A 15,522-nucleotide genomic window follows, 5' to 3' on the forward strand; every position below is an offset into this window, starting at 1 on the left:
ACAAAATTGCACAGGAATGCAGGCAACAGCAGAGCACATGTCATTCCATTTATAAGTCTATCTCATTCCAGCCCTCAGTTGAAAGGTATTTTGCTAATCTTAGAAACAACTAGAAATATGTTCATTTAATTAAAATGAGTTGTTCCTTTATATCTATTTAGTATCAAGTAATAGATACCTTGCATCCTAGTCTAAGAAATCTTTACTTTTCCTTTTAAAGAAATTCTTAGATGCAATTAACAGAAAGCCACTAATTACAAATTTCTGTCCAGTGGTATTCCTAGGTCTTAATTACAGTCTCTGACTTTGGGCTTTTCTCCACAATAAGAACAGTCAGAAACAATTACCTCTGAGGTCAGGAATACTGAAACTGGATCATTTGCTAGTTTATGTAGGATATCTAAACATTTCCAAAATAATGGACACGGCATGCAGTGTAAGCTGCTCAAGTACTTTTGAGTAAAAGTTATAAAATGAAGGCCAATAGGGATGGAAACTTCTTGATTCTGCAATACTTGGTACCATCAACCAGTGGATCAAGAAAGCCAGAGAAGTCATCTTAGGTTGTTTAACTGGTTCTTCAAGGAAACTATTTAATATGGTATTCAGTGATTATCTAAAATGTGTTAAAATGTGTTAGAATTCAAGTCAGCTACCTAGAGTGAGGAAGGCAAAATGTCCTTTAGTTTCTTTTTCCAAATGCCTCCTTCTCTTCCTTCTTACTCCCAGAAACTATTGATAGAGGCAGGACAAGATTAAATACTGTTTTAATTGGTCAGCTGATGAAACACCTGCTATCCACCATAAGCAGCTTTCGTCTCTCACCCCAGAAATAAATCATTACTCACTGTATCCAACACAGAAAATACTTCCCCCCTCACCTTGTTCCACTCTCCACTGCTTTCCCCTGCCCTTCAAAGCACTTGCCACTAAGGACCTTCAACACACTAAGGGCCTTAGACTAATGAAAACCTGGGGCTGTGAGGGACCTCAGAGGTCATGTAGTCCAACCTGCCTGCCCCCATCCTGAGAGTTGCACCCAGCTGGGGCACAGACTTGCGACTTCATGAAACTAATGCCTCTTATTCTCCCTGCTCTCTCCTTTGTCCCTACAGCGCCATGGCTACTTATTCTGCCACATGTGCCAACAATAACCCTGCACAGGGCATCAACATGGCCAACAGCATTGCCAACCTGAGACTGAAGGCCAAGGAATATAGTTTACAGAGGAACCAGGTGCCAACAGTCAACTGAGGAAAAAAAATAATTAAACAGGCCTAAGAAGAAGTCAAAAACCATAAGACACCTATCCTGCTCTGTCATTTCTACATCTGCTGGAAAAAAAATAAATAAATAAAAACAAACAAACAAACAAAAAAAAAACAGAACTAAACTATTGGGACCATGGCAGAGAAAAGCAGGAGAGGAGCAAAATGAAAAGTAGTTAACAAATGTTCCTCCTCCCTCTGGGATACCACCACCACTTGCTTCTGTGTGTGTTAATTTTGTTTTTCCTTCTATTCATATGCTTTGCTTAATATACTCTGAGCTTCTTCAGTTAAGTTCAGCCCACCCACTCCCATGATTGTATGGGTTTTAAAAGAATCGACAGCAGCCAAAGAAACCATATATGTATATACATATTCAGAATACTTGCCTATAGTCTCCTCAGTGAACCTCAGTGCCTTACCCCACCTTTCTTCCCAGTTCTCTGAACAGAAGCTCTAGGAACTTCTGAAAAGCCAAAGTCTTTCTGAAGAATTTGTGCCAGACATAATTCCTTTGCTCATTGTCTCCATCTCTGTTGGTCATGGTAAGGTTCCATCAGCTACTATGGGGTCGGGGGGTGGGAAACAAAGCAGTTGTATACAACATCTGGTCACTGGCCTGTCTAATCCAACGTGATTGGCTACATCTGGCTAATTCTAAGCTCTAAGCTCTAGATTTAAGCTCTAAGCAATAGAGGATAATATCACCTCACTACTACCCCTCACCCCTATCCAAGCAAACAGCCATCTTAAGTTAAAGATATTTGTTGTTTCTTGAGTAATTTGCTAACATAGGCTTATTTGATAGAAGACATATTTTTCACTTGAGAGAGGAAGAGACATTTCTCTAGGAAGACAAACACTAAGTTGTGAAAGGCATGGCCTACATCTCTTTGGTGCCTTAAGGGTAGTCAGATGCACACTTATATATATACTGTATATATTTATATATTATATATATATATATATATATAAATATTCTTGCAAGCTTGAGTTTGCAGTTTCTCAAACACTACCAAGAGCAAATTTCACACCATCATCAGTGTCCTTATTTCTACCGTGGTAAGACTTTTTATTAGGGATCTTGTTTCCTTTCTTTCTCTACACAAAATTCTCACTATGGCCACAGAACAACTGATAAAGCAGCTGTTTGAGAACAGTTATAATTTTCACATTAGCATTTTAAATACATTAGAAACAATCGAGGCTATGAAAATGTCCTTGAGTTTGGCACCTGAACTCTGGTGAAAGGCTGATACACACTAAACTAGCATGAGAATTAGACTTAGCAGAGGAAAAGCCATTTAGTTATCTGTCCTTTTCCCACTCAACAGGAATAGGAAAGATACATGATTCAGTGAAATACTTAAAGGTTTATCTAAATTCTAAGAATCTGAAAGGCAATAGCTGGCTATTTGTGTCTTCTAATCTATTGACATAAAGTTTAGTATCTAGGACTGATCTTTTGTTTCTTTCTCTTTGTTTCCACCCACGCTTTTGTAACTTGTCAGGTAGACATGACCAAACCACATTCTCATGCCGTGCCTTGGTTTACCTTTTTTTTTTTGTAAAATGGGTTTAACAATACTTACCTACCTCACAGGGGTGTTGTGAGGCTCTAATCATTTGCTCCTTTATTCTTTCCTGTATTCTCTGTATGTCCAGCACTTTGTAGCCATGGGAGGGAAGGGACTATGAAAGTAAATGATGTTAATAGAGGGCTATGGTACCCAGAAGCCTTGTTTTCTAGCAAGGAGAAGCTACCTTGCTGTAAATACTTATAACCTTGCATTTGGAAATGAGAAATAGGCTTATATTTGCAGACCTCTCAAAAAATCACATCATTTGACCAAAAAATAACTTGAGACACACAGAACAGACATCTCTTTGACTTATATTTTCATCTTGACCAACTTGGATTTATGATAATTTTTTAAATTAGTTGAAAAGCTTTAGATTGATTTTGGCCAAATATGCCAACTGTGAGTAACAGGCAAGGATTTGGGATTTAAGGTGCACTTTCAGTACACATTCGTGATTTTCCCTGGCATATCAGATTGAACTAATGGTGGTATTTTCAGTCAAACGGTCATCGATCTGGAAATGTATTACCAATGTTGATTCTAAACTTCTTTTAATAAGAAGGAAGCCCATCTTATACGCATTTTGCTTTCATCAACTGATTTCCTCTTCTTTTAACATACTATTAAGTCATTTCTTACTGAATGGTTTATGTAGGCTGGCCGAACAACAAACATTACTGCTTCCTAAAGTATTCTTCAACTAATTCTCTTGTCCCACTAGCTGCCGTGGATTATCAAGTTTTAATCCTAGTAGATCAAAACATTCTTTGTGAAAAGAGTGCAGTCCAAGAAACCAGTGAACCTTTGGAGTTTGGGGAGAACAACTAAGAGAAGGTTTGGGGTGCATAGTGCAGGGAAGAGACATCACAGGTGAAAAGACTTTGCTAAAAATGGGGGGAGTCTTAGAAGAGGGAGTAAAGAGGTAGAGGATCATGTAAAACAAGGTCATTTGAAACTTTTGTCCTGACATTCATTTTGAGTGGTGAAGAGAAAAGCCTGAACCCCCATAACCCCAGTGCTGGATGAAATTAGGCAGTGCCTGGGCAAGTGCTTGCTGTCCAGGAATATCATAGAATAATCAATGCTGTCAGCCATAGGAGCTTTTATTGCTAGTCAATCAATACCACAAACATCGACTATATAAGGATCTGATGGAGAAATGTACACAGGGTACCAGCACTCAATTTTGTTCATTCATTATTGATTTAAAAAAAATAGAAGTTTCAATGACATTGTAACATGTAAAATATCATGTAAGAAACGAGTTGCCAGTCCAGGTTCGATGCACGATACTGGATGCTTGGGGCTAGTGCACTGGGACGACCCAGAGGGATGGTATGGGGAGGGAGGAGGGAGGAGGGTTCAGGATGGGGAACACATGTATACCTGTGGTGGATTCATTTTGAGGTTTGGCAAAACTAATACAATTATGTAAAGTTTAAAAATAAAATAAAATTAAAAAAAAAAAAAAAAAAAGAAACCACAAAAAAAAAAAAAAAAAAAAAATAGAAGTTTCATATGTGATTTGAAAGAACAGCATGCTGGCTCCTAAACCAGGTGTGAGAGGGCCTCAGGTCCATGAAGTTCAAAGGCATATCCCTGTTCTTCATCATCTATACCCAGATAACAGATGAATACATGCCAACCGTCTGTGTTCCCAGTCCCTCCCCAAACAAGACACTGATTTGTAGAGTACTCGGCAGGTTAAATCAAGCTGGAAGAGGTGACTGGATAAAAAAGGGAATGACATTTAGGGTATAAAGATCTCATAAGAAATGTAATATGTAAATTATATCTTGCTTTATGATGTAAAATATACATTGTTTGCGCTAGAATAGAAGTGATTCCTTTTCAATAAAAAGAAAGAAGGATACGACTATGTCTGCTGAGTCTGATGGTTCTTTTCCCTTTGAAATTTAAAAACAGATCTGCTAAGATCTAAGACTGCATTCAGAAAAAAAGTGAAGGTAAGAGGAATTTCTGAACAAGAGAACTTCTTAGAGTATAATAATATTTTCTACATATTTTGTTTGTTTCCCACAGACAAAGACAACAGTGAGATAAGGTGGGGGCATTTTTTAGTAGAATGGGTAAGTGTAGAGTGAACCTTTAAGGAGAGTTTTGCTATTTCTCACCCACCCCTTTAGTATCCACAATAATGTACATCATTAGACAAAACAGATTCAGTTCAGTCAGCTCAGTCGCTCAGTCGTGTCCGACTCTTTGCAACCCCAGGAATCGCAGCACGTCAGGCCTCCCTGTCCATCACCAACTCCCGGAGTTCACCCAGACTAATGACAGCCTTTTCTTTTAGAAAAAAGAAGTAACAAAGTAAAATTTCTTAAGCACCTACTGTTACAGTATTGTGTAGTAAGTAGGGGAGGAGGTGGTAGAAAAGTGAAATAGGAAAATAGTTCTTTTTCATACAAATTAAAGTAAATCTGATTTAAATGGCAACTATAGCATGAACAAATTTATGCAATAGAAAGTGAAGTCGCATCCGACTCTTTGTGACCCCGTTGACTGTAGCCTACCAGGCTTCTCTGTCCATAGGATTTTCCAGGCAAAAGTGCCAGAGTAGGTTGCCATTTCCTTCTCTAGGGGATCTTCCCAACCCAGAGATCGAACCCAGGTCTCCAGCATTGCAGGCAGACGCTTTACCCTCTGAGCCATCAGGGAAGCCTATAGTTCAAGACAGTAAATGTGTCCAAGAAATAAAACAGATGGGAGTTCAGAAAAGGAAGCAAGAAAACACTGAGCTGAAATGGGAGAGAGTTTCACTGAGGAACTGGGACTTGAGTTTCCTCAGCAGGGATCTGGGCAGGAGAAGGGGAGGCAATGGATTTCAGGTGGGAGGAGTGGTACAGAAGAAAGGGTGAAGGGAGGGATACAAGAATGAGGAATTTGTATTCCAGGACCATGGCAAGATGGGCCTAGAAGGGATGGAGAGCTTATTTTGAAGCAGAGTAGAAGAAAACACTGAAGATTGAAGTTGATTCTTCATCTTGCAATGTATTATGTGTCAAAGGAGTATGGATTGTTCCTCAGGCCATCGAGATTGATTGAAAGTTAGCAGGATTGTTGTGGTAAAAGGATGGAGATGAACTAGAGCAGAACAGAAACTGGAAGCAGAACAGATAGAAGAGGAACAGAAAACAAAGGATGCATAAGAAACATCTTGCAAGGAAAAAATCAGCAGAACTTTATGATGGGAGAAAGAGACTGGAGTCAAAGTAACCCTGATTTGAAACCTGGGCACGGCAGGGCAGATGAATCACTGACAAAAGTCAACAAAAACAGGAGAGGGCCAATAACAGGAGAAAGATATATTGCACTCTAAGGACTTCCCTGCTAGTCCAGTGGTTAAGGCTCGATGCTTTCACTGTGGGGGGCATGAGTTTGGTCCCTAGTCAGGGATCTAAGATGCCACATGCGGCATAGCATGGCCAAAAAAAGAAAAACCTGAAATGTAAGTGTTCAGTAAGTGAAGGAGTAGGGCTTAGAACTGAGGTCAAGGGTGGAGACAGAAATTTGGGATTCATCTTTAAGGAAGTGACACCTTGAGGTATAAGTATGAATAATTCTTTGAGAATAAAGAGTATCATTGTGACTCAAATAATTATTTCAGTAAGTGCCTTTTGGAAGTAATTAGCCCAGGGAGAAAGACAGGACTTTGAAAAACACTTTCAATTAGGAAAAGAGCTACTGAAAGCAATTTACAAGGAGCTTTTCAAGAAATAGGGGAGAGCTCAGCTTCTTTGTTATCTCAGATTTAAGAAAAGAGAAGTTTTTAAAAAGAAGGGAATCACATTTCTCTAATAATTAACAATGTTGAACATCTTTTCATGTGCCTCTTGGCCATCCATATGTCTTCTTTGGAGAAATGCCTTCTGCCTATTTTTTGACTGGGTTGTTTGTTTTGGTGCTGTTAAGCACCATGAGCTGTTTATAAATTTTGAAGATATCACCTCACACCAGTCAAAACAGCTATCATCATAAAAAAAAAAAAAAAAATCCACAAACAATAAATGCTGGAGAAAGTGTAGAGAGAAGGGAACTCTCCTACACTGTTGGTGGGAATGTAAATTGGAGAACAGGATTGAGGTTCCTTAAAAAATTAAAAATAGAGCTACCTTCAGTTCAGTTCAGTCGCTCAGTCGTGTCCGACTCTTTGCGACCCCATGAATCGCAGCATGCCAGGCCTCCCTATCCATCACCAACTCCCGGAGTTCACTCAGACTCATGTCCATCGAGTCAGTGATGCCATCCAGCCATCTCATCCTCTGTTGTCCCCTTCTCCTCCTGCCCCCAATCCCTCCCAGCATCAGAGTCTTTTCCAATGAGTCAACTCTTCGCATGAGGTGGCCAAAGTACTGGAGTTTCAGCTTCAGCATCATTCCTTCCAAAGAAATCCCAGGGCTGATCTCCTTCAGAATGGAGTGGTTGGATCTCCTTGCAGTCCAAGGGACTCTCAAGAGTCTTCTCCAACACCACAGTTCAAAAGCATCAATTCTTCGGCGCTCAGCCTTCTTCACAGTCCAACTCTCACACCCATACATGACCACAGGAAACACCATAGCCTTGACTAGACGAACCTTTGTTGGCAAAGTAATGTCTCTGCTTTTGAATATGCTATCTAAGTTGGTCATAACTTTCCTTCCAAGGAGTAAGCGTCTTTTAATTTCATGGCTGCAGTCACCGTCTGCAGTGATTTTGGAGCCCCAAAAAATAAAGTCTGACACTGTTTCCCCATCTATTTCCCATGAAGTGATGGGACTGGATGCCATGATCTTTGTTTTCTGAATGTTGAGTTTTAAGCCAACTTTTTCACTCTCCACTTTCACTTTCATCAAGAGGCTTTTTAGTTCCTCTTCACTTTCTGCCATAACTCTGTAATCCCACACCTGGGCATATATCCAGAGACAAACATAATCTGAAGGGATACATGCACCCAAATGTTCACATGCACCCAAATTGCAGCACTGATCACAATGGCTAAGACATGGAAGCAAGCTATGTGTCCATTGACAGAGGAATGGATAAAGAAGATGTGGTACATACATCTAATACTAGCCATTAAAAAGAATGAAATAATGCCATTTGCAGCAACATGGATGGACCTAGAGATTGTCATACTAAGTGAAGTTAAGTCAGAGAGAGAAGGAGAAATATTGTATGACATCCCTTGTATGTGGAACCTAAAAAGAAATGATACAAATGAACTTACTTACAAAGCAGAAAGAAACTCAGACTTAGAGAACAAATTTATGGTCACCACGGGGGAAAATAGCGGGAAGGAATAGTTAGAGAGTTTGGGATGGATGTGTACACATTGCTGTATTTAAAATGGATAACCAGCAAGGACCTACTATACAGCATATGAAACTCTGCTCAATACTATGTAGCAGCCTGGATGGGAGGGGAGTTTGGGGGAGAATGGATACATGCATATGTATGGCTGAGTCCCTTCACTGTTCACCTGAAACTATTACAACATTATTAATTGGCTATATCCCAACACAAAATAAAAAGTTTTAAAAAATAAATAAAAAGAAGGGAATTCTCAATATACTCAAATGCTGTAGAGCAGACCAGCTAATTGGAGATAGAGAAAAGCCCCTTGGATTAGTGATTTTCTGGAGTACAGAGTACTTGAGTGCTGGAAGAAGGTACATTGTGGCAAGTTATGGTAAGAATAAGTGCTTGATAAAAATGGAAGCAGTGGTTGTATACCAGAGGCCCCCAAGCCCCAGGCCTTGGACTGGTATAGGTCCATGACCTGTTAGGAACAAGATGTCACGGCAGGAGGTGAGCGGCAGGCGAGCAAGTGAAGCTTCATCTGTATTTACAGCTGCTCCCCATTGCTTGCATTACTGCCTGAGCTCTGTCTCCTGTCAGATCAGTGATGGCATTAGATTCTCATGGGAGCGGAACTCTACTGTGAACTGTGTACGTGAGGGATCTAGGTTGCATGCTCCTTATGAGAATCTAATGCCTGATAATCTGATTCCGCACTGTGGTGAGCTGTATAAGTATTTCATGTAATAATAATAAAGTACACAATGAATATAATGCACTTGAACCATCCCCACCCTGCCCTGGTCTGTGAAAAAAATTGTCTTCCACAAAACTGGTCCCTGATGCCAAAAAGTTTGGGGACCACTGCTATAGATCACTTGCTTGAGATTTTTGGTACTGAAAGTGTATTAATAAGAATCCTTTCAGTGGCAGGTGGCAGAAGCCTATCGAACTAGTTCAAATTACTCAGAGCTTTACTTAAAGGACACTAGGGTTGCCTACTGAACCCAGAGAAATACTGCTGGAGCCAGAGTAGCTCTTGAGATCCCAAACACTGGAATGAGGCCCATACCCTTAGGCCTAGCAAGATCCATACACCTTGCTCTGGGTCTCAGCAGCACTCCTCTGACTGCGCAAAGAATCTATGGGGCCAGATGAATGTGCCCACCTGGATTCTGTATCTCTCATTGGAGACCATCCTTCATGCACTTGGGGTTTAGAAGTCCCTTTCCAAATGATCTGGAATCCACTTTCAAGGTTTCCATTAGCCTCTTTTCCTGGGATGACTATTTGTGGGGGTTGGGGTAGATAGGTGGTCCTCGGATATGCATGCTGCAGTTATTCCCAGGTGACTCAGTGGTGAAGAATCCACCTGCCAATGCAGGAGATGCAAGAGACGCAGGTTCGATCCCTGGTTTGGGAAGATTCCCTGGAGTAGGAAATGACAAGCTGCTCCAGTATTCTTGCCTGGAAAATTTCTTGGACAGAAGAGCCTGGCAGGTTACAGTCCATGGGGTCACAAAAGAGTTGGACACAACTTAGCGACTAAAGAACAACAATGCATGTCTACTTTTGGTGCAGGATGGGGCTGGGTGAGAAGAGAAGTGGGTAGGCTACAGGCTGCAGTCTAAGGCCTGGCCAGAGGCTCTCTACACTCCCATGTTCTGGAAAGGAACTACAAAGCAAACAGCCTGAGAATTCAGAATGAGAACCTGGCTTTTCCTGTCACTATTAATGGGTTCATTAATGGAGGAGGGTGGAATGTAATTTGTTTAACAGTTTGTTAGCTTAATTTATAATGTTAGTGTCTGGATGTGAATATGCAGGCCTTTATTTGTTCTCTAGCCTGAGTATGGCTCTAGCATCCCCATGGATGAGCCACCAGGCTTGGCTGCCTTTTGATTTAATTTCTGGAGATTACATTAACTAGAAATCAGTGCCAGAAAGCTTTCTGAGTCATAAACCTTCAATATGAACCCATTCTGGCCCCACATTTTTTTTCTCTCTTAGAAATTGGACTCAGACCTCTGTGCATCTGTAGGACCTCAGCTTGAAGGCTTCTTTCAAATCTTCTTTGGAACAGGGTAACAGGAGAGTTTTGAACAGAGTTTATCTGTCCTGTGGTGGCTCAGATGGTAAAGAGTCTGCCTGCAATGTGGAAGACCCGAGTTCAGTCTCTGGGGTGGGAAGATCTCCTGGAGAAGGAAATGGCAATCCACTCCAGTAAATTTGCCAGGAAAATACCATGGACGGAGGAGCCTGGCAGGCTACAGCCCATAGGGTCTCAAAGAGTCGGACACAACTGAGCAATTTCATTTTCACTTTATCTGTCCCCTATCAGTCAGCATACCAATTTATTGTGGTTTACCTGGGTTGTGGTTTACATTATGCTTGTGGGGAGACAGAACAGCAGAAAGGTTTGAGAAGGGGCCGAGAAGGAAGATTTCAGTTATTGCTTTAGTTCCTCTTAAGCCCCAGTACTTTCCATTGTGTCTCCTTGTGTTTCAAACTTCTTTACTTGACAAGGGGGGATTTCTGTTGCAATTCAGAGTTTTCTATGGTCTGACCCTTGGAGTCTTGCAGACCTGGCAATGGGTTGAAATCCTCCCTGTTGCACAGAATACCTCAGGTCATTTAGTTTTAGACTTGAAGGCCTGTAATACTCATTTCTATATTGTCAGGTGCACTTTAGTTGCAAGTGGCAGAAACCCAAGTGAAATTAGGTTGAGGTGGTTTAAATAGGGTGTTTATTAGCTGGATTTGGAGGTAGATCAGAGGAAGAAAGAAGGAGTCAAGGGAATCAAGGTAGCTCTGAGAAGCTCAGTCACTAGAACTGAGACTTGACATCACCAGAACCCTCTGTCTGTGTCTCATCTCTGCAGGCAGGTTTTCTCCATGGAGTAAGGAAAGTGGCTGCTGGCAGAGGAGACTTGCATCCTTTCAGCTTAGAAGAAAGATCTGAGAAACCATCTCCTGTTATAAATATCCTGGGAGATAACTTTAATGTCCTGGTTTGGTTTATGCACACTCATGATCCAATCACTGAACCCTAGGGGTGGAGATGTACTAAGTGTCTAGACCAGTGGTGTGTGCCTTTTTCAGGCACCACTTGAGCACCAGTGCAATGCCTCTTGTCCTCACTTCTACATCTAGTCAGTACTGAAACACTCAATCCTCAGTATATTTCCAGAGTCTTGTAGATAGCACATCAACTAAACCAATGTATAAATGCTCCCCACTTTCATTTTCAGACATACCAACTTTGGACATCAGTCCCGAGTGATGGTGGCTACCTTGATAATGAACCCTTGCATTGGTTTTCCATTTTCATCCTTTTATTCCCTCAGCTCCTCAATCCTGCTCCCTGTGACCATTTTCCAAATAAACCATCTGCATGTCAGCCATTACCTCCATCTGTGCTTTTCTGGGGAGAGGGTGGGAGAAGGTCTCTGAGTAACATGGAACTTTATCTCTTTTGCCAGGGGGCATCCTCTCCAAAACTTGGATTGAGTACTGGGAACCTGTTGTTACCAGAAGAAAGAGAGAATGAAATGAAATGTAGGCAGATAAAAATAACATAGGTTCTCCAGATCGAGGAAGGAGAAAAGAACACTTTTGACTGTCAATTGTTTTCCATCTCAATTGATATTGACTTGCTTCTTGCTGACGTTGACAAATGCTTGCTGCAAATACGTCAATTAAAACTGTACCAATTCCTTTCTTCATTCTTGTTGAAGAGACAACTAGCATTTCAACCAAGTCCGTTTACTCTTCTTTCTGGGCACACGGATAGGTTTCATTCCCTAGCAAACTTTGCAGGTAGGTGTGGTCTTGTGACACCTCCCAGACAATGGAATGTGAGCAGCAGTGGTATTTGACAGTTTTGATCCTGGCTCATAATTCCGAACTGCGTTTTCCCTTGCTCTTTCTTCCCTGTGGCTGAGTGCTAAGACAGCATCCAATCAACTTTGGGAGCCACATTTTAAGGATGGTAAAGCAACAGTCAACCTGGGACTGGAAATGTGACTTCAGGAAGAAAAGTTGCAACTCTTGCACCCTGGGAACAGTCTGGAGTATTATATGGTGGAGAAAATAAAGTTCTATTCTGTCAATCCATGTCATGACAAAGTCTATTTGTTAACTGCAACTCAGCCCAACCTAAAACCTCCTTTTCCTTTCTTTTCCCTTCTTCCTTCACTATCATGTGCATTTCAAGATCCTTGTAACTCACAGACATATGAGTTACACATAAGCATATGGAAGAATGTGTTTGAATATTATAGTATATGGTTTTGTAGCATCTTGTGCCCTTTGTATAATACATAATTAACTGAATGTTGTAGTAAATAAGTACACTAAATAACACTTTCAATAAATTAGTGCCTGACACTGTAGAGTTCCTGGAAAATATGTCAACATGTTATTCTACTTTTTTAAAAGGCAGCATTCCTGAAAGTAAGAATGCCAGGTCATCTACAAACTGAAGACATCTGAAAACTATTTATTAAAGTCACATATTTATCTGCTTAGTGACACTCAGTTACTCAGAGGTAAAATAAGGCTAGAAATCCTGGACAGCTAGAGAAACTCACATATGTGCACAGGAAGGCATGAATAGAAATGTTCATCATAGCACAGCTTGCAATAATAAAATATTGGAAACAAACAAGATGTCTGTCAAAGACAGAATAAACAAACTGTGATATATTCATACAATGGTATACTATTCAGAAATAAAAAATGAATAAATGAGAAATGGCTACATACCTCTAGTTGGAGACCTCTCAGAAACATCACTTTGAGAAGAAAAAAATAAATTGTAGGGATATATGACACTATTTATATAAAGTTTAAAAATAGATAATAACATTATATATTATTTATAAACACATGTGTATGTGGTAAAACACGCATACATATAAATAAAAAATGAAAAATAACTTCAAAATACTAATTCTGAAAAAAGCAATTTCTGAGTAAGGAGGTAGGGGACAGAATCTGAAGAAGCACACTAGGTGCTTCAAATAAATCTGAACTATTTCATTTCCTTAAAAAATATGAGATGAAAATAAGACAAATACTAAAGTTTGACAAAAGCTGGGTAGCAAGCACTGCTGCTGCTGCTGCTAAGTCGCTTCAGTCGTGTCTGACTCTGTGCGATCCCATAGACGGCAGCCCACCAGGCTCCCCCGTCCCTGGGATTCTCCAGGCAAGAACACTGGAGTGGGTTGCCATTTCCTTCTCCAATGCATGAAAGTGAAAAGTGAAAGTGAAGTCGCTCAGTCGTGTCCAACTCTTAGTGATCCCATGGACTGCAGCCCACCAGGCTCCTCCATCCATGGGATTTTCCAGGCAAGAGTACTGGAGTGGGGTGCCATTATGTTCAAAATACTGATCTCTGTAGTTTTGTATGCTTATGATATTTCAGAGTGTGTTAAATGTGGGAAAAAAGAATGGGGATGTATATCTCACAACCTCAGCAGAGGGTCATGCAAGACTGTTGGTGGCTGTGTTTGTGTGATCTTAGACTTTGCTCTAGGGCATCCCTGGCAGCTCACTGGTAAAGAATCTACCTGCCAGTGCAGGAGACTTGAGTTTGATCCCTGGGTCGGGAAGATCCCCTGGAGAAGGAAATGGCAAGCTGCTTCAGTATTCTTGCCCAGAAAATTCCATGAACAGAAAAGTCTGGGGGGCTACTGTCCATGATGGGCTACAGTCCAGTCAGACACAAATTAGTGACTAAACAACAACAAGAAGAAGACTTTGCTGTAGCCAAGCGGGGAGCAAAGATGTTATAATACATTTTAAGAGGACTTAAAAAGAGTTCTACATATAACTTAACTCACTCAATCAAGCTTCTAGACATGGAAGAAGCAATGCCCCTTAAAGATTTATACCAAGAATATTTTCCTTGGTTTACTACTGTAAACCTAAATTTCTGCCTTCACAGGAAGGGTTTCCAGGAGTCTCCCATTATCTGGGCTGTATAGGTATCCTGTATATAGGCTGGAAGTATATATATATATATCTCTCCAATTTATATTATATATAAATAAATATATTCCATATACATGGAATATATATATGGAAGCTACATTCAAGATATAACTTCTATATCTTGAAGTTATTATTAGCCATTATCACTCCTGCATGGTCTTAAAGGCATAGGACATAGTTTTGATGTGTGCGATGGAAGCAGAGGAGAAGTATGTGTGTGGGGTATGGGAATCCTGTGGCAGAATACCAAACATTGATGGAAAAATCTACAGAAGGGAATATTAGGGAATAATATGATATAATGGAAAAAGCATGAACCTTGTTTCTAGTCTCTGCTTTCTTATTTTTGGTGTAATCTTGGCAGGTTATTTATTCCCCATGAGTCTTTTTTCTTCTTTTCTAAAGTAATACCTACACTGTGGGCTTCCCTGGTGGCTCAGTGGTAAAAAATCCGCCTGCCAAACAGGAGACATGGGTTGGATCCTGGGTCAGGAAGATCCCCTGGAGGAGGAAATGGCAACCCACTCCAGTATTCTTGCCTGGAAAATCCCATGGACAAAGGAACCTGGCAGACTATAGTCCAGGGGGTCAGAAAGAGTTGGACATGACTGAGCACCTGAGCATGAGCACAGTTACCTACACCACAGAATGATGGAGGGATGAAACAAGGCATCATATGGGAAGGATTAACATACTACTTAAATCACATCATAGATTTCCTTTTCTATTCATACTTACAAGCGACATCTCAGATACAGTAGACAGAGTCTTGGTTTGTAGGTTAGAAGGCCCAGAATCTGTGCGGTGACATAGCTAAAGGAATTCAAAGATGAGAGCTATGTAGCAACCAATGAGAGGAGGAGGAAAAACATGGAAAGGGAAAGAGGGAGTATATAGAATGTGTGTGACTGCCCTCTTCTTCCAGGAATTATATGCAAGATATTTCTCCTGTTGCCTGTGCTGTACTTAGTTGCTCAGTCATGTCCGACTCTTTGTGACCTCATGGACTGTAGCCCGCCAGGCTCCTCTGTCCTCCAGGCTCCTCCTCCAGGCAAGAATACTGGAGTAAGTTGCCATGCCCTCCTCCAAGGGATCGTCCCAACCCAGGGATCGAACCCAGGTTTCCCACATTGCGGGTGGATTTTTTTATAATCTGAGACACCAGGGAAGCCCAAGAATACTGGAGTGGGTAGCTTGTCCCTTCTCCAGGGGAACTTCCTGACCTAGGAACAGAATCAGGGTCTCCTACATTGCAGACAGATTCTTTGCCATCTGAGCTACCAGGGAAGCCCCTCCTGTTGCCTCAGTTCAGTTCATTTCAGTCACTCAGTCGTGTCCAATTCTTTGCGACCCCATGAATCACAGCACACCAGGCC

At 41.0% G+C, this 15,522-nt stretch overlaps 1 protein-coding gene across 3 annotated transcripts in view; it reads left to right on the plus strand.

The window, feature by feature from the left end:
* PRRX1 (paired related homeobox 1) overlaps positions 1 to 12,261 on the plus strand; it is an 86,035-nt gene extending 73,774 nt beyond the window's left edge. Inside the window, exon 5 of one of the 3 annotated variants that reach the window (XM_059875483.1) lies at positions 11,632 to 12,261. Coding sequence is in view for 1 of the 3 variants with exons in the window: in NM_001081739.1 (NP_001075208.1) it covers positions 1,116 to 1,254 (139 nt within the window). In the remaining 2 variants the exon portion in view is untranslated. 3 annotated transcript variants of the gene reach the window in all.
* The last annotated feature ends 3,261 nt before the right edge of the window (positions 12,262 to 15,522 follow it).

This window comes from Bos taurus, chromosome 16 (genome assembly GCF_002263795.3).
Source record: "Bos taurus isolate L1 Dominette 01449 registration number 42190680 breed Hereford chromosome 16, ARS-UCD2.0, whole genome shotgun sequence".
Classification (NCBI taxonomy): Eukaryota; Metazoa; Chordata; class Mammalia; order Artiodactyla; family Bovidae; genus Bos; species Bos taurus.